The sequence below is a fragment of the Lithobates pipiens genome, unplaced genomic scaffold (genome assembly GCF_037356315.1).
Source record: "Lithobates pipiens isolate NorthernLeopardFrog02 unplaced genomic scaffold, aLitPip1_a1.2 Scaffold_19, whole genome shotgun sequence".
In the NCBI taxonomy this organism is placed as follows: domain Eukaryota; kingdom Metazoa; phylum Chordata; class Amphibia; order Anura; family Ranidae; genus Lithobates; species Lithobates pipiens.
The window spans coordinates 255,735,931-255,756,603 of record NW_027507764.1 but is presented as its reverse complement, the minus strand read 5'-3'; the positions used below and the strand labels follow the sequence as shown (position 1 = coordinate 255,756,603).

At 43.1% G+C, this 20,673-nt stretch overlaps 1 protein-coding gene across 1 annotated transcript in view; it reads right to left on the bottom strand.

Moving 5' to 3' along the window:
• The window catches only part of GALNT1 (polypeptide N-acetylgalactosaminyltransferase 1), a 264,230-nt gene that overhangs the window by 75,292 nt on the left and 168,265 nt on the right, over positions 1–20,673 (bottom strand). Inside the window, exon 6 of the mRNA XM_077491924.1 lies at positions 4,252–4,422. Within this exon, the coding sequence (XP_077348050.1) occupies positions 4,252–4,422 (171 nt within the window). The remainder of the gene's footprint in view (positions 1–4,251; positions 4,423–20,673) is intronic.

The following is a 20,673-nucleotide window of genomic DNA, read 5'->3' as shown; positions in this document are numbered from 1 at the left end:
CAGGGCTGTTTTTTGTTTTGTCTGTCAGAACACGTTGTACTGTGTAGCAGAGAACTAGGCCCAAGTTGAGGCAGGGCTTATGTACTCACAAGCCCAAGCAGCTGATGCAAAAGAGGGTCATAGGTGGTCAGAGATGACCAAAGTTATTGGAGGCAAACAGTAGGACTAGCCCAAAAACCTAATGATCCATAAAGTGCTAGAGACGCAGGAGCAGCAACCTTTCTCTAGGCTGAATGGCAGCAGAACAACATTCCACCAAGCAGATGATGTCAGCACTCTGTATTAACATTTACTGCTGTAAAATGGAGGTGGTGAAAATTTTTAAATGTTGCCTTACATTACCAATTGTGAGGTAGCACCTAGTGCTTCAGCCCAACCCGCCTTACTACAATATCCCTCAGGGACTCGGAAACCCCAGAGACTGTGCCACAAGCTCTTAACCAAGACAGCGCTCCGTTGCTGACTAAAAGTACAAAGGTCTCTTAAGCCCCACAATGCAAAGCATGGTGCACGCAGGTCACGTTCCAGGCTAGCCTAGCCAAGTCCAGAGGATTGGTCACTATGTGAGTCTTTAGTGACTGGGTCAAACCAGACATTGTGAACATGAAAAACACTCTGCTAATAAGACCTAGAAAAGAAGAATATAGGTAGCTTAGGTAAAAGGCATATATGCTCCTAGGACATGATTAAGAAAACTGGGCCATGATGATTGGAGGTAGGGTTATACAGAGGCTGACTTAAAGGATTTACTAAGCTCCATTACCTTTGATGGATGCGAAAGTAAAGTATTTGGCTTTAGATATACTTTAAAGTCAGTGACTTAAAGTACTGAAGCAAGAGGGCAAACATGCCAAGCAGACAAACATTTACAGAATGAAAAGAAAGCAAAGACAGCCACCATATTTCTCTCAGGAAAGGTTTCCTTTAAAGCCCAAATCCAGACAGCTTTTATTTTAGCACTGAATTGAGTAAAAAAATTGCTTGATTTCCTTTCAGGTTTAGATCACTGTTTGAATTTCAATTTAAGGGATTTTCCCTAATTTGACTATTTGGTGCATGCCAGTTTGAACCAGTGGCGGCTGGTGAAGTTTTAGGTTGGGGGGGGGCCTAGATGGGTCCCTCCTTTTTGACCCCCTCCCACTTATCAGCCCCACCCCTTATAGCATCCACCCATAGTGTCAGGAGCACACAGCCCCAGCACCACTGGGCAGCGCACACAGCCCCAGCACCACTAGGCAGCTGAATCACAGCAGAATATACAGCCCCAGAATAATAGCATATTGATCTTCAATGTTCTCATCATTGATTATCACATTCCATCACTAATAATCATCCCATTACTGATCACCAATGAACATCACATTGATGGAACACAGTATGCCCTTGTATACCTTGTGACCCCCTAGAGTCCATGAGGAGATATATATACATACACACAGTCCTGAGTCTGGACTGTCCAGCACCCTGCCCCCCCCCCCCCCCTTTTCATGTCCAGCAGCTCAGGGACATCCTGCAAGGCTAGCCTGCCAACCATAGCTGCCTGTGCTCCAGGCTGGGATGGAGGTGTCAGTTTAGAGAGAGGGAGGGATGTGTGCTGTCTTACCAATTAGTGAATAAAAAGCACCATTCGGGCTGTGCGTTCCACGGAGCTGACAACGTCAATTCCAGTTTATCACTGGCACAGGGAAACCGAAAGTCACGTCCCAACATGGAGGGAAAGCACCGCCCATGTCCTAGGGCAGTACCAATCAAAAACAAAGCACCCATAGTAATACTACGGAGCTGAAGTATTCTAGCACAATTCATTGAGACGCAAGGCACTTAAAAGGACCTTTTTCACTGTTTTTTTAAAGGTTTTTTTTTTTTTTTTTTGGTGACTGCCGGAGGAGGGGAGGGGGTAGTGATGGATGGGCCGCCACTGGTTAGGACACAAAAAAGGCAGAATCTCCACAGTGATGACAAAAAAGCAATAAAAGCCATTTTCACTATAGGGACAGGAATGGTTAGATACTCTGCCAGGTTTTTATTGCATGTGTGAGAGGGAAAGATTCTCTCATTTGTACTGGTGTACGGTTTGAAAAGGCAACAGAAACAGAAAAGTGTTCATAGGGAACAGAGATTGAAAAAACAAAAACAGACACTTCTAACCTCTCCCTATTGTAACCAAAACAAAAATAATGCTTTTCCTGGAATTCGGCTTTAAGGGTGATGAGAAAATTTCCAGCCATATTTCCAACAGTCATTACCTCAAAATTCAAATAATTTTAACCACTTGCCGATCGCCAATGTACGTCCCTACTTTTAGCTGCCATAACACTGGTATCCCCGTGTTCGGCCAGCAACAAGATAAAAGTGGTCTCTGCAGCAGATTTTTATTGGTGGCGGGAGAGGACTCAACCCTCCTGCCGTGACCCGGTGCCCTCTGCCACTTACCGGAGCAGTCGGTATCTCCATACCTAGCATCTGTCTCCTTGCTAGGTATGGAGATGAGTGAGGGGAAGATGGCCCCCATCTGTCTTCATACCATAGCAGGGCGGAAGCAACAAAAACACGTCACTTCCGCCCATACCTCTTAAAAAGGCCAAAAAAAAATTGTTGTAATTATTTCAAAATTTTTTTTTTTTTTTTTTTGCATTTAAGTCCAAATATGAGATCTGAGGTCTTTTTGACCCCAGATCTCATATTTAAGAGGTCCTGCCATGCTTGTTTTCTATTACAAGGGATGTTCATTGTAATAGGAATAAAAGTGACTTTTTTTTTTTAAAACAGTGTAAAATAAAAAATAAAAGGTAAAATAAATAAAAGAAAAAAAATGTTTAAACGAGCCCCGTCCTGCCGAGCTTGCGTGCATAGGTGAGTAGTGCCCGCATATGAAAACGGTGTTCAAACCACACATGTGAGGTATTGCCTCCTCTGTATCGCAAAACATGCAAGCGGTAGAATTTTTTAAATGTCACCTATGGAGATTTTTAAGGGTAAAAGTTTGTCGCCATTCCACGAGCAGGCGCAATTTTGAAGTGTGACATGTTGGGTATCAATTTACTCGGTGTAACATAATCTTTCACAATATAACAAAAATGGGCTAACGTTACTGTTCTTATTTTTTAATACAAAAAAGTTTATTTAAAAAAAAAAAAAAATGCGCCTGTAAGACCGAAAGTATTACAACGAGTGTCATTTTATTCTCTAGGATGTTAGAAAAAAAATGTACAATGTTTGGGGGTTCCAAGTAATTTTCTAGCAAACAAAACTGTTTAGATGTGGTGTTTTGTAAACACCACATTTAAGAAAGGGGCCCGGTCTTAAAGCGGGAGTCCACCGGGACTCCGCGTTTTTTTTTTTTTTTTTAAAAGCCAGCAGCTACAAATACTGCAGCTGCTGACTTTTAAAATAGTGACACTTACCTGTCCAGCGCGCCTGCGATGTCGGCACCCGAAGCCGATCTCTAGGTCGCCTGTCGGGTCCTGCCGCCGCCATCTTGGGTATGGGAATCAGGAAATGGAGCCTTTCGGCTTAATTTCCCGGTTCCCTACTGCGCATGCGCGAATCGCGCTGCGCAATAAGGACGCTCCCCGCTGCCTCTGGGATCTGTGTGTTTCCCAGCAGGCAGCGGGGCACTTGCGGGAAGGGGCGGGCACTTGCGGAAAGGGGCGTAAGTTACGCCCCTTTCCGCAGAGAGCTATCCCGGAAGTGGGTGCAGTTACCTGGATTATCCAGGTAACTGCACCCCCCTCCCCCCCGAAAGGTGCCGATTGTGGCACCGGAGGGGGGGAGGGTTCCGATGAGCGGAAGGTCCACTTTAGGGTGGACCTCCGCTTTAAAGTGGTTAAAGGCTGTGTTGATAAAGGGTCCTTAACAAAATAACAAAACAAAATAAAAGGTTATGAGGAAAGGTTGCGAGCACTGAACTTATTCTCTCTGGAGAAGAGACGCTTGAGAGGGGATATGATTTCAATTTACAAATACCATACTGGTGACCCCAAATAGGGATAAAAAACTTTTTTCACAGAAGGGAGTTTAACAAGACTCGTGGCCACTCATTAAAGTTAGAAGAAAAGAGGTTTAACGTTAAACTCCATAGAGGATTATCTACTGTAAGAGCGGCAACCTCACATACTATGTAACAACTCTACTGCACATAGATCCTAAATGGTCAGTCTGACAGATCATCAATATATTCAATGGCATAGTCTAATAAATAACAGAATAACAGAATGGGGAAAAATGTAAATGTCAAATGAGTCTCCTCACCTCACAGGAAGAGTTCTGTCACCTCGTCTACGATCCATTTCACGTTGAGGAACAGGGTACCACCTAAAATTTAGTTTCCAGTTGAACCCTCCATAAGTCATATCAGAGCCTGCCATATATTCAAAAGTATCATCGCTAATTACATCAATAATGGGGCATACTACTGTCCTCCTGAAAAAAAAAAAATAATAATATTAAAGTGATTGTAAACCTTCGGGTTTATTTTTTTCAATAACAAATAAATCATACTTACCTCCACTGTGCAGTTTGTTTTGCACAGTGTGGCCCGATCCTCCTCTTCTGGGGTCCCTGGCGGCTCCTCTTTGCATCGATTAACCCCCTAGGAGAAGCGCTCTTCCTGGGGGTTGGGGGTTACCTTCCAGGCGCGCTCCTGAGTCCAGCATTTGCGCCCATAGCCACAGAATACCGGACTGAGCTCCACCCCCCGCGTTACTGGATTTGATTGACAACAGCAGAAGCCAATAGCTGTGCTGCAATCAATCTATCCACTCAAGAGCCGAGAACCCCAGGCAGAAAGGAAGAGCGTGTTTCCGTCATGGGAATTACAGGGCTCAGGTGAATAGTTTTTCCTGAACTTTATTTGGAGAAGTGCACAAAGTGACAATTCATGCATGGTGTGTTGGGCTGCTGTGCAGTGACATCCAGTACAAGCCAGTGCACTGCTATAAAATTTTGGAAAAACTGCGCTAGGGTGACCAAGCACTAAAACAATTTGCCTTAAAATGACAAAATGCTCCTGATATATTGTATCATTATTCTGAAATGCAAAGAAAAAGCAAGTGTAAGGGGTCAGCAAAAAGTAACTGATGAGATCCCTTAGTCTCCCACGCTGCCGTAGCAACTGTATTCCAGCAGATTTACATTGTTTACACATTATATTTGTATTATTTTCAGAAAACCTGAATTACTCCTGCATCTGCGCCTTTCCACTAATCTGCCATGTTTTAAAGGAATGCCAAGTCTTTGACCATCTTTTGTATCCTGTCCACAGTCATGGACTATATTCTGTTACAAATCTGTTGTCTCCGCCAATAAATATGTACTGAATTGTATGTGCAGCCCTTTGCTGATGTTGAGGGCCACCACTGCCAGAGGTTGTCCTACTGCTCTAAAACTGGAGTGTGTTATGTGACCAACACACTACCCACAGTCCGGGAAGCACTTTAATAAAGAGCCCAGGGCCCGAAAATCACATTCATGTATATCTTTGTGCTGACGATGGGCTCTCTCACACTGAGTTTTCAGAGACTGGTTCACACCAGAGGCTGCGACATTGCTTTGGACCTGTAAAAAACTCTACGGCTAACAAACCAGTACACTAGGTATCTGAGGAATTCCGCAAGCAGAGCCCAGTGCCCAAATAGAATAATACAGGCAAGCCCCACAATCTTCTTTCCAGCAAAGTCTAGGTAGGCCGAGGCAGTGTCTTGAATTGACTGATTAGGATAAGCGCTTAATAGAGAAAAGCTCAACTAGCTTAAAGAGAAGAAATATTCACAAATCACAGAGAATGTTAAGAGTAATAAAATAGTAAAAACAAACATTTCTTCAGGAGAGCTAAGGAAAAACCCTCCAGTACACAATAAAATAAGACATGACCAATAAAGCTGGGAATTTGGGGGGTGGGGGTTAGGTTTGCCAGTACTATATTCTGAATGTAACTGCATGTAACCAACTCTTATGATTTGATATATCCCTGTGTCCAGCAATGAATGATAAAATAAAGCCTTTTCCGTTCAAAAAGAACATTACACTTTCAAATAATCCTTTTTGTCCAAGGTATTTAAGAGGCATGGTAAGTTTTTAGTAATTTTATGGGAAAATGAAAAAAATTTATCAAATTATTTTCTCACAATTTTACATTTTTTTCCTTTACATACTGTCACCGCAGCACAGCGTTGTTATATGACTGGTGTGGCAGCGATGATGAATACTAGCTAGTGACAATATAGATGGAAACTCATCTGTAATCCTTATTTACACTTAAAGAGGAAGTAAACCCTGATGGGTTTACTTCCTCTTTCATTCCCTGCAAAGGCAAAGCATAATGGACTACTATGCATGGCATAGTAGTCCATTATGTGTCACTTACCTGACGCAGGAGCCAGCGAAGTCACCGATGTCACCTGTAGTTCCGAGCATCCATCTACTTGGTGGGTCTCCGTGGGTCTCGCTGCTCCGGCGATGACCTCACTCCAGCGCATGCGCACAGGAGCCTAGGCGCGCGGCATTTTCGTCATCGACGATGCCCCGCTCAGTGCGCCTGCGCGCCGCTGTCTGCGGCGCATGCGCCGTAGATAGCGGTGCCCATCTTCGGGCAAATATCTCCTAAACCGTATAGGTTTGGGAGATATTTCTTGGACCTACAGGTAAGCCTTAATCTAGGCTTACCTGAAGGTCAAAGTGGTTTGTAAGGGTTTACAACCAACCACTTTAAAGGTGTTCAGGGATCTAAATACACACAAGACTCCTAGGGATATTAAAGTCCTATTTTTTTTTTTCCCCTTTCTTGTCAAATCTGTTATTTGCCATTTACAAGGGCATGTAACAAAATCTCAAACTGTAAGATTCCAGAAAACCAACAAAGGGGACAAGCCAGTCCAAAAAGTAGACCCCCATGGCCATGAGGTAACAACAAGCGATGACAAATCTACAATTTCAGATAATAGAAAGAGTTGGGGAAATATCAGGAGTAGTGCTGTTGGGGAAGGACCAAAAAGTAATGGGAAGAAGTGGATCACCCATGTTTGTCACACTAACTACACTACTCTGTCTAGTAGGATCGCTTCTATTTTAGCGTGAATCTTAGCTTGGGTATTCTATTCTCTAAAGAGTCGAGAGGGGGAGTCTTCCAAGCTTTCACCACGGACTGGTCTGCAGCTGTTGCGACTTGTAAGAAAAGTTTAAACTGGGTGTGAAATAGTGCTGGGGGATGAGAGTAGATTAGAGCCTCAATACCAGACACATTCACCCCTTCCTACCCAGACCAATTTTTAGATTTCAGTCAAACAAATACAGCTCACCATCCAAATAACACCAGTCCTACAGTAAAGCATGGACCTGGTAATTTCCTGTTACAGTGCCTTGCAAAAGTATTCACCCCCTTGGCTTTTTACCTATTTTGTTACATTACAGCCTTTAGTTTAAGGTTTTATTTATTTTTTATCTGAATTATATGTGATAGATCAGAACACAATAGTCTAAGCTGGTGAAGTAAAATTAGATATATACATAAAACTATTTTTCAGAAATAAAAAACTGATAATTGGCATGTGCGTATGTATTCACCCCTTTTGTTATGAAGCCCATTAAAAGCTCCTGTGCAACCAATTACCTTCAGAAGTCACATAATTAGTGAAATGAAGTCCACCTAAGTGTCAAATAATCTGTCATTACATATACACACTTTTGTGAAAGGTCCTAGAGGTTGCAACACCTAAGCAAGAGCCACCACTAACCAAACACTGCCATGAAGACCAAGAAACTCTCCAAACAAGTAAGGGACAACGATGTTGAGAAGTACAACTCAGGGTTAGGTTATAAAACAAAAATATCCAAATCTTTGATGATCCCTAGGAGCACCATCAAATCCATCTTAACCAAATGGAAACATGGCACAAAAGCAAACCTGCCAAGAGATGGCCGCACACCAAAACTCACGGACCGGGCAAAGAGGGCATTAATCAGAGAGGCAGCACAGAGACCTACGGTAACCCTGGAGGTGCTGCAGAGTTCCACAGCAGAGACTGGAGTATCTGTACATAGGACGACAATAAGCCGTGTAGTTTAAGGGGAAACATGTATATGTGTTGGAATGGCCTAGTCAAAGCCTAGACCTCATATTCCAATAGAAAATCTGTGGTTAGTCTTCAAGATTGCTGTTAACAAGCATCCAACTTGAAGGAGCTGGAGCAGTTTTTCAAGGAGGAATGGGCAAACATCCCAGTGGTAAGCTCATAGAGACTTATCCCAAAGCGACTTGGAGCTGTGATAGCCACAAAAGGTGGCTCTACAAAGTATTGTGGGGGGTTTGAACATTTATACACATTTACTTTTTCTGTAACTTTGTCCTGTTTATATATTGTCCATTGTCCACAATAGATTAAAAAAAAATCTTCAAAGTTGTGGGCATGTTCTGTAAATTAGTAAAAAAAAAAAAAAAAAAAAAAAAAACACCCTAAAGGTTAACGCTGCGCTAGAGATGAATATGAGAAAATATAAATGAATCAAGTAAATAAAAAGCTGCCAGCACCAAAAGTCTTAGATACAAAATTCAAATAAGTGTAAAAAGATGTCAAGAGGCAGTGCAAGGTCACGTAGGACATCCGGTCGTTCTGGCTAACAGCGAGTGTGTGGAACGCACGCCACCTGTAGTGGATGGGATGGATACCTTCGTTATCATCGGGAGCAGTGATCTCTGTCAAGTCAGTGGTAGCCCACCCCCCCCACAGTTAGAATCACTTCCTAGGATACACTTAACCCCTTGTGCGCCCCCTAGTGTTTAACCCCTTCCCTGCCAGTGTCATTTACACAGTAATCAGTGCATTTTTATAGCACTGATCTCTGAATGACAAATGGTCCCAAAATAGCGTCAAAAGTGTCCGATGTGTCCAGATGCTGTCAAGATAATCACAGATCGCCGCCATTACTAATAAAAAAAAGCCATAAAACGATCCCCTATTTTGTAGATGCTATAAAACTTTTGCGCAAACCAAACATACGCTTATTGCGATTTTTTTTACCAAAAATATATAGTTTTTTTTAGCAAAAGGTAAAAAACAAATATTGTTTTTTTTTTTATAAATTGTCACTTTTTGTTTATAGCGCAAAAAATAAAAACCTCAGAGGCAATCAAATACGACTAAAACAAAGCTCAATATGTGGGGAAAAAAGGATGTCAATTTTGTTTGGGTGTTTAACGTCGCACGTCCGTGCAATTGTCAGAGCGAAGTAGTGGCGAATCGCAAAAAGCGCTCTGGTCAGGAAGGGGGTAAAAATCTTACGAGGATGAAGCGGTTAAGCACAAAAGTTATTTACTTTTTTTTTTCTAACAAATGCAATACTAAGGTTAGGCTCTCACTGATGATTATTATAATTCAGATAAGATGATGTGCATAATAAACCATGTCTTATCAATACAACCAAATAAGAAGGCAGTATACCAAGAGCAAACAATACTTTAGAGAGATTTTTTAAACAAAATACAATCCTGAACTCTATACAGAAGGGCTTTGAGGATATCTATTTAATTGATCATATGCAGATATTATATTAAAAAAAAACAACAACCTATCAGGCTCTGATCACAGTTAAAGTTAACTAAAGTCAAAGAAATGCATTCTTCAATCTGTAAAACAAAAACAAAAAAATACTCAAGACCCTTAGAGGGGGGGAAAAAAAAAACCAAGATCACTGGTTCAGCAGTAGCTTGTTCCTATTTTGTGCAGCAGGCTTGTGTTCTTTAGTACCCCATTGGAAAAATCAAAAACACAACCCCAGGTGAAGACCATTTAAAAACTAAAAGAAAACTTTTAGACCAGTGGGAGGACATTGAGGGGCAGAGGCTAATGGGCAGAATGTGAACCCAGAAACAACCCAGCCTGTGCTCAGTTGGATAGAGCAAAGGGCAGGAGATAAATCCAGGACTAACAGATCCAGATGTCACCAACAAGAGTACCTGTAAACTGCCCAGTGCCATCACATTGTTTGCCCCTTGCATTAGCAATAAAGTAAAATAAGTGTTAAAAAAAATAAAAGTATCTCCACTGACCCATGCACAGACATGCATACAAACAAAAGCACACATACTAGGTAGAGTTGCCAGAGTTTAGAGAAATTAATCTATTTGCACACAGTTTTGAAGCATGACATATTTGGTATTTACTCCACACAACCTCATCTTTCATTTTGTACAATAAATTATAGTTAGTGTGTATGTGTTCACTAAAATCCATTTTATTTTATTACCAAAAATATAGATTTGATAAACAGTTGTACAAATACTATGCAAAAAAAAAAAAAAAAACTGCAACTAATACTCTACGGGGGTTTCTGCTTTCAGAAAATACATAATGTTTTGAGTGTTTTCAGCCAAAAATGCAGATTTTTATACAAATGAATATAAAGGCTGTGGTGCAAGAGGTTGCATGAAAAATGTTAATGGCTATTGGGTCCTATTCATTTCATCTTGCTTTTCAATCTATTGAAATGTAGGTAAAAAAAATGGATAAGAGCTTAATGCTTTTCCTGATACTTGTGTTAGCCATATTAACTTGTATCGTAGTTTTTCTTTCTATTTTTTTATGCATCTTCACATCACACTTTTTTGTTTAGTTAATTTGCGGATTTACTTTGCTTGCACTTTCCTGTGATTAGTGAGGAAATGTTAATATTTAAATATTATCAGTACAGTGAAGAAAGAGGGATGTAACCCGGAAGAAAAATGATAGAAGTGCACCCTACCCTTCCATTTTACACTGGTCGCAGCCTAGTCCAGAGATACAGGATCGCTCCTACTCATAAAATGCTTACTAGGACTTCCCCATGACCGCAATAGATATTGCTCTTCTTACCTGACAGCGACTGGAAGAAAATAAAAATACCCTTACCATCCCATGTTCTTAGTACCATTAGAACAAATACTACATAAAGACAACAGAATTTCATGATCCTCATCAAAATTTGAGGCCACTGTGGAAAACCTGACCGAAAGAAAAATTCTACCTTCCTGAATGATCACATAAGGATTCTCATTTGGGGGTCTTTAGTATGCATTTTCATTTTCAACGGATTATAAATATATATATTACACATATATACACACACACACTCATAAATTGCCTTGAAAACTTTAGACCGCTTGAAATTTTCCACATTTAGTCATGTTACAGCCAAAAACTTAAATTTATTTTATGTGATAGACCAACAAAGTGGCACATACTTATGAAGTGGAATGATAAATGATAAATGATTTTCTATTTTTTTTTACAAATAAATATGTGAAAAGTGTGGCGTGCATTTGTATTCAGTCAATACTTTGTAGACCCACCTTTTTGCCAATTACACCTACAATCTTTTTGGGTCTCTATCAGCCTTACACATCTAGCGAGAATTTTTTGCCCATTCTTCTTTGCAAAATAGCTCAAGCGCTGTCAGATTGGATGGAGAGAGTCTCAACAGCAATTTTCAAGTCTTGTCTCAATTGGATTTAGGTCTGGACTTTGATTGGGCCATACTAACACATGAATATGCTTTTATCTAAACCATTCCATTGTAGTGCTGGCTGCATGTTTAGGGTGGTTGCCCTGCTGGAAGGTGAACTTCCGCTTCAGTCTGAAGTCTTTTGCAGACTCCAACAGGGGTTTTCTTCTAAGATTGTCCTTTATTTGGCTCCATCCATCTTCCCATCAACTCTGACCAGCTTCCCTGTCCCTGCTGAAGAAAAGTATCCCCACAACACGATGCTGCCACCACACCATGTTTCAGGGTGGGGATGGTGTGTTCAGGGTGATGTGCAGTGTTAGTTTTCCCCCCACACATGCCAAAAAGTTAAATTTTGGGCTCATTTGACCAGAGCATCTGCTTCCATATGATCGCTGTGTCCCCCACATGGCTCCTCATAAACAAGACTTATGGCTTTCTTTCAACAATGGCTTTCAACTAAATTTGACAGCTTTACTTGGCCACTTACTACAGGTGGTCGAAACTGGGCACCCTTTTAATTTGTGGAGATTCAAATCAAGTCCTTTACCCTTTTTTGGGCAAATCCCCAATTTCCCACTGCTTCTAGTACTTGAAACCAGACATTCCAACAGATACTTCAGCGATACTCCTTGTTAGATTCTTGGCGTGAAATGAACCCTCTGAAAATGCAAATTCACTTTTTAGTCTCATCCGCATAAATCATTCTCCTGAATAGATAATTTTCTGATCACAATAGGTATGACTCTTGAGCTCCTTTCCTCATCTAGAATTCCTTTTACATGGACTGACCATTGTGATGTACTAACTAGTTTTACCTCTTTAATTTCCTAAAATGCATGACCCCCACATGGCATTTCAATGAGTGTTTTCACCCATCCCATTCTTCAGATCTAGAAGCAGCTTTAAAAGATTTGGCCAACCATGTATCTCCTTATATTTCCCCATTGACCCCCTGGGAGGCATATAAACCTGTACTCCAAGGTGTATGTATCAAACAAGCCTCCTATCTTAAAAAAAGAAAAACAAAAGTTAGAAATTGAAAAAGCCTGTGAGAGGAATGCAATTCTATCTAATCCTACCCCCAAAACTAACTTTCAGCTTGATAAAGCATGTCTTGACCTTGACTTTTTTTTTTTTTATCAGAATCTACAAATAAAATGCCAACGACACCACCAGGCCCTTCTTCAAACCAGCCACCGATACAGAGAGTGACATCCGGAAAGGAGCTGTAGCAGACAGATACATTCATAGAGCCTGGACCACATCCAAAGAATGTAAAGCGACCTCCTTGGGATGCGACGGCTGAGGACATAAGGACGGAAGCGCAATGTTCTCATTTAGATGAAAGGCTGAAACACTGAACCCCCTGAACAAACGTACTCCCCAATGAGCGAGTCGCCAAAGGTCGCTGAAAAAAAAAAAAAGACAGCCAAAGCTGATATCTGCCCCTTAATGGTGCTTAATGCAAGTTTCCAATCCACTCCTCGCTGGAAAAACAGCAGGATCCTGGAAACTGAATAAGTATGTGGATGCCATCCCACCTCCTCACACATGTAGATATAGGCCTTCCACGTGTGATTGATAAATCTTCTGGGAAGAAGACTTCCGCGCCCTGCACCTGGCTTTCGATAGACATGCCGTTAAAACCAGCGATGGTAAAACAGGGTGAAGTATTTGACCTTACGACAGCAGGTCCTCCCACATCGGCAGCCGCCAAGGAACATCCACCACCATTCTATGTCTGGAATCCCCTCGGCCTCCACTCTGCATAGCAGACGAGGAAGGAGTCTGAGCGGGGGAAAGACATAAATCAGCCGATAACGTGTCGGACGTGTCCGCCCAGGGATCTTTTGACCTGGCCACAAACCTCTACACCTTCCGATTGAACAGAGAAGCTAGATCCACATCCGGCATGCCCCACCTTAGGCAAATGAGCCAAAAAAACTTCAGGATGCAGTGACTATTCCCCCTGGTCCAGTAACTGACTGAGGTAGTCAGTCCGCCAGTTTTCTGCGCCCAGAATGTATACAGCTGACAGAGCCGGCACGCGCCACTCTGCCCACTGTAGGATGTGAGAGACCTCCAACGATGCAACTGGACTCCTTGTCTGACATACGCCACCGCCGTGGCGTTGTCCGACTGGATCCTGACCGGACGCCCTTGTAGCCTCTGTGACCATGTGGGGAGGCACTGTCTGATCGCCCGAAGCTCTAGCACATTAATCAGCAGGTGGGATTATTCCTGCGTCCAGCGACCCTGGGCCGACTGGATGCCCCAAACTCCCCCCCCCCCCAGCCGGTCAGGCTAGCATCCGTCGTGATCACCATCCAATGAAGAGGAAGGAACGATTTCACGGACCGAACAGCCGGAGACCTTAGCCACCAGAGAAGCGAAGCCCTGACTAGCTGGGCTCACCTGAATTTGACAATCCAGGGATGGCGGAGATTTGTCCCATTTGGACAGGATCTCTTTTTGCAAGACTCGAGTGTGGAATTGAGCATACGGTACCGCCTCGAAAGTGGCTACCATGAGGCCCAGAACTTGCATGCAAAAAATGCAGTGACTACCACATGTGGGACATTAATAACCACACCGCAGATTGAAGAGTCTGCAGCTTGTTCGAAGAGAGAAAGACTATCGCCTCTGAGGAGTCCCGAATCAACCCCACGTACGCCAGACGCTGAGTCGGCAACAACACCGACTTCTGGAGATTCAACACCCAAACTCCCAGAGTCTGTGTGGTGATCGCCACATCCTCTCTTAATTCTGAGGCAGAAGCTGCTCTCCGGAGGAGGTCGTCCAGGTAACCCACGATCACGATCCCTCGTTGTCTCAGCAACGCCAGAATTGGGGCCAGCACCTTGGTGAAGACCCTTGGCGCCGTCGCTAGGCCAAAGGGAAGAGCTACAAAATTGGTAGCACTTGTCCCGGACCACAAATTGCAGAAACCTCTGGTGTCTGGCGCAAAAGGGGACATGCAAATATGCATTCTTGATGTCCAAAGCTGCCAAGAAATTCCCTTGATGAAGTGGGTCGACCACGGGATGAACAGATTCCATCCCGATCCTCTGCACTTTCACAAAGCAATTGCGGGCCTTGAGATCCAAGACTGGATGGACCCCTTCCTTTTTCGGGACTACAAACATATTGGAGTAGATTCCCTGAAACCTTTCCCATGTCGGTACAGGCAATATCACCCCACGCAGTAGTAAGTCCTTTACTGCCCCAAACAGGGCCTCCCAGAAGGAGATGAAGGTTGGAGGGAAAAAATCTGTCTGGCGGACAAGAAAGAAACTCCATCTTGTAGCCTGACAACCAGTTCACAGACCCCCTGATCGGAAAGGAGAGAGGTCCGCCGGACTGCAAACTCCCGAAGGTAACCCCCCACCGAGAGTTGGGCGGGAGTGAACCTTCATGTGGCAGCCGATTTGCTCACAGGTTTGTTCGACTTGCGAAACCAGGGACGCTTTTGTACCTCAGTGGGCACCTTGTCGGACTGGGAACGCTTACCTGCCAATCCGGGCAGACAAAACCGATTCTGATCGGGAAAAAAAAGGCCCCTGCCTAAGGCGTGGCTCCTTACCCTTTCTGGACTGTGGGAACAAAGTACTCAGTTTAGGGCGGCACAGTGGTGTAGTGGTTAGCACTCTCGCCTAGCAGTAAAAAGGGTCGTTGGTTCAAATCCCAACCACGACACTACCTGCCTGGAGTTTGCAGGTTCTCCCTGTGCCTGCGTGGGTTTCCTCCGGGTACTCCGGTTTCCTCCCACACTCCAAAGACATGCAGGTAGGTTAATTGGCTTCTGTTCAAAATTGTCCCTAGTATATACAGACCAGCATTTAAGCCAAATCAAGCAACGCAACACCGCTGCGGACACTGAGTCTCTAGAAAGCAAAGGGGCTGTATTCAGGGCCGCATCACAGACATACTTAAGGCCGTGCACCAACTGGTCTGCCAGTTCCACGCAGACTGGGGAAACCTGCTCCTTCCCCAACTCACAGTGCAACAACTTAGCCCATTCAGTAAGCGTCTGTGACACCAGAACCGTGGCCAACACCGGTCTCATGCTGACCCCACCACCGTAAACATGGACCGGGCAACCGCCTCGCCCCTTCTGTCGGCAGGGTCCTTGAAAGAGGGGGACCTTCCACCGGAATCGTGGTCACTTTAACCTGGATACCGGGGGGTCAACAACTGGAGATATCCATTTTTTCAGGAAACTTTCCTCAAAGGGGTAATGCACCACCATTCGTCTCGGGACTGAAAAGACCCACTGCAGCCTTTCCCACTCCTTGTAAATAAACTTATCAAAATAAGTTAAATAAGGAAACACCTTAGCAGTGTAGACTGGCTTGTAGGATCCAAAAGGGACCGACACTTCTGCAGATGCCCCCGCTGTATCCTCTATCTTTAAGGCATCCCGCACTGCTGTTATAAGTGCTCCTACTAGTGCTTTTTCCTGCGCTGAAATGGACGCAGTCTTTCTCCTCACTGTCCGAATGGTCCTGGTAGGCATCTTCTGAAGCGTCAGAACAGGTGCCCCCTGCCACAGCGGGACCAGTCGCGTTTTTTACCCCCCTTGGGCCCGCATTCTGCTTCTACCCCGGCAACAAATGATTCCAGGACCGCTGACAGAGCGTTCATAGGCACCGGGAACCGGTTGCTATAACAGGGGTGTCTGGAGAAGAAGCGCAAGCCTCTGACACCATGATGACCCTCTCGCCTGTCACCCTTAGGGACCTAAAGCAAGCAACAAAAAATGCCCATCCTCCTAGCTGCCACAGACTGAGGGGCCCCCACCCTGACCCAGGTGCTGTGCTGGGGCCGTCCGCTCTCCCAGCTTTCCACAAGGTGTCCGTTTTCGCGCTATTCCAGGCTTAACCAGCTGTCCAGGGCTAGGGTATAACAGACCTGTGCCTACCAGAAAATGGCCGCCGGCCACCTCAGGCAAAACCATCCGAAAATGCTGGGAAAAAGGCCACGGACTCCAGGAAAATGGCCACGGTTCCCGCTGCGCCAATTGCCCCCACATGGCAGACACCAAAAGCAGCACCAAACGAAGGGAAAAAATGAGCGGAACACAACCACCCAGCAAAGCCCCCTGCCTGGACCCAGAGACCACCTAGAGGGAGAAAGACACCCCCTAGTTGACCTCCCAGGGAATGCCCAGCTGCTCCATTCTGCCTAAACAGGTGGAACCATACTTACCCCTCCTGTAGGGACTACTGGACACACTCCGCAGACAGCCCTGTCACTTGTGCAGTATGGTGTGGCTGTCGGCCATGGCACACTAACTCGGACAGCAGTAGCCCAGTCATATGTCACCGGCCGCCCCTGGACCAGAACGGGGCCTGTCACGGCGACCCAGCTACGGTCTGCAAGCGCTTGATGGCCAGGATGGGGGGACTACCAGGATCTATATTATCCAGCCTGTCACCCAGCCCGGCTATTGATTGTAGATCACAGGACTCAAAAACGGCAAAAAATAAAAAAATTCCAAGGACCATTGGTCCCAACAGGGATCCAGGTCCTTCTAGACTAGGCAGAAAAAAAAAACTGAGCTGCTGGGAGCAGAGTGATCAGTTATAGCCAGTAGGACTGCCCAGTACCGTGCTGTTTTTTGTGTGTTCTGCCTCGTCCTCTCCTAAAGGTGGCGATATAACCCTAAAGGTCAAGATTAAGGTCCTGTGTCCATCAATGAACGAAAGAGAATTCCTATTACCACTAATTAAATTATTATAGCTATTAACTCCCTTAAATTGAACAAACATCGAGACCCAGATGGCTTTTCAACCCTGTATTATAAGAAATGTGCTCATATTCTTGCTCCACTATTAACCAACGCTCTTTACTCCCTCCTTAACAGGCATTCCTTTCGACCAGAAACTTTAACAGCTATTGTCTCAATGATTCACAAACCCCACTCAGATGATACATCTTGCGCTCCAGGTATAAGCCTCTCTCATTACTCAACGTTGCCATTAAACTCTTAGCGAAATTATTAATAAATAGAGACTAAGTTGGTTTCATCCCCTTGCACCAAGCGGGAGATAATATACATAGGGCTGCCCTATAGATTCATGCCACTAAATCATGACAAATTCCTGTCTCCTATCTCTGTATATCAAGAAAGCTTATGATACGGTTTCATGGCCCTACCTACATTATGTCCTACAACGCTGGGGATTTGGCCCTCATTTTCTTAGTTGGATTTCCTCACTATATAAGCCTAAAGCTTATTTAAAATATGCAGGATATAAATCATGTAAAATATGCAGGATATAAAATCAAGCTAATTTAATATTTGTAGAGGTACTCACCGGGCTAGCCCACTTTCCCCAATGTTATTTGCCCTACCCATGGAACCCCTTGCCCAGTCGATTCACTCTGTCCCCCCCTCCATTAAAAGGTCTTGAATTAGCTGGCCATCATCATAAACTATGTCTCTCTGCTGATGACCTTATTAGTAAACTTGATCGCTTTGCCTACATCTCTGGTCTATCCGTTAAGCCTCAATAATCCATAGAAAGAAATAAATAAATTTATATATATATATATATATATATATATATATATATATATATATATATATATATATATATATATATATATATATATATATATATATATATATATATATATATATATATACCCCCTCCATTGTACAACTACCACAAGCATCTCTCCCTTACTCACAGATTTTCACTGCAAATTTCCCTCCAATATAAATGTCAAATAACCAACACAATGGTCCTCACTTGCACGATCATGTATTGGTAAAATTGATGTAATCAAAATGTCTATATGACCTAAAATTCTCTACCTTTTCCAGGTCCTCCCCATCTCTGTCCCAGCATACTTTTTGAGAATTTTGTAAAGCATCAGCTTTTGTTTGGGGCTCCTTAAGACCCATCTACCTAAACATACCCTTTACCTTCTCTTAAGTCCAAAGGTGGCCTCGGATTTCCTCGTTTTTTTCCACCTACTACCATGCAGCACATTTGGCACAGATATCATGCAACTCACGAAATCCCACTTTGGGTAGCACTGGAATCCATACATTGTGACCCATTTTCCATAGCTAATCTGCTATGGTTGCATTCCTCTGACCGTGAAAAACTCAATAATCCAGTTACTAAACATTCTCTTGCCATCTGGGGCAGGTTTAAATTGGTAAACAGTTCGCAACCTCTGCATATCCCACTTCTATCATTTCTTAAAAATCCTCTTTTTTTATCCTGCTTGGACTTCTCCTAATTCCTTTAGAGCATGGACCTCTGCTAAATTTGACTCGATTATATGATCTAACATTCTCTACTTCATTCAAAGCATTCCCCAACTTATGCAAAAGCCCCAGGCTCCCCAATTCAGAAATGTACCGATATCTCCAGATAAACCTTTTTATGTCCTAAACCCAAGAGGGAAATAAGCTTGATAAATGATCACTGCTATTAAGAGCTGTAATTCCTAAACCCTTCCTCCAATTTGGATGTACATAAACTCAAATTAAACCTGAGTGTGCGCATTTTTAGTCCATATCCATTATATAACTATAGCTTAAATAGGTTTTGGTAAATACCTGAAAGAAAATTGTGCCTGTGTCTAAATATATATGGACTTAACTGTATGTAATATCTACAAATACATATATATCTCTATATAAATATATAGAGATCTATATATACATACACTTGGGGTAAGAATACTCAAAGCACATCACTAAAGGAGCAGAAGTTTAATTTGGACATCTGGGTGGGGGGCATAGCCCTCCTTTATTACATCAGTTTAAAAGCCCATAAATCTAAACATAACGGAAAACCATCACGGTTTTATATTATATAGGTCCCTATATAGGTTTAGGTCCCTCATAGAAAACGCTGGTCTAAAGATCAAGAATCAACTTCTTTCCAAAAGCTGCAAACCAAAAACTGAAACTTTAAAATGTTCTGCCACATAAACCTTCAGAGAACTTACCTACCTTATTCAAGCCTGCTAAAAGACCACTGAGAATATTGTGCTTTAACTGGTTGAAGCAAACAATCCCAGCCTCATTAAAACTAGGGGGGGGGGGGGGGGGGGGGGAGGGATGGATGGTTACGTCCCCAATTGTTTCTCTTTTGGAAAGCAGATAATTCTATTCTAAATACCTTTCTTAGTAGGAGATTTGAGGATTAAATACTTCACAGCTAAAATATCCTGTAAATAACAGAGAGGCTATAACTTTGTAAGGGCAACATCTTTGGCAAACAGGAGGCAAAAAATAAAATAAAATAAATCCTCAACAGTTTATTACATCATTTTTCAACGTTTGTTTTTTTTAGTCAAGGAGCCCTTTAAAATAATTTTCAGTCTCTAGGTAACACAGTTTAAATTCGTGACTCACAAATTCCTCCTCCCCCCAACTACTCCCTCTTTAGCTACAGAGGCAGCAGCCGGGGCCATACATACATTGTGGTCATGGCAGAAACTATACCGCGTCATATTTGCCGGTCACCAACATGGTGAGCAGGAGACATATCTCCTCATTGCTTGTCAAATGCCTCTAAAAAGCAGTCTGAGCATGGGATGCTTTTCAGAGGAGCAGCAGTTTTTGCCACTAAAAAAAAGCAACCCAGGTAGCTTAGAAAAGCAGTTATGAGCTGCAGAATTAGGGGTCAGGATTCAAAATAATGTACAGACATACACACACACACTACCATACACATATACAGTGCCTTGAAAAAGTATTCATACCCCTTGAAATTGTCCACATTTTGTCATGTTACAACTGAATTTTAAAAACACGCAGGCAAATCGCTAGCAAGTGGAGGAAAGGGTTGAGACTTTATATGAAGCCAATGGTTTGCAAAACAAAACAAAAATTATGGGTAAATAAGCTGTTTATTGATTCACATACAAACAATGGTATCAATGTCCTATTAACACTTGGAAAGATTTCTAGAATGAGTAATGGCACTGATAAACAGTGATCAACATACACATTGCTAGTATCAAAGGGCAAGGCGGGGTAAAATGGGTAATACTGGTGCAAACAACATTGCTGGATAAAACCAAGGGACAACCAATATCCAAGTGGATAAACAACTATTGCACGGTAATGCGTGCCCGGTCTCAGGCTCAGGCCCCAAAGTTCCTGTTATAAGGAATAATCCATATATACAATGAAATTGGTGAATAGAAGTTGTCTGGTAGCTCTAC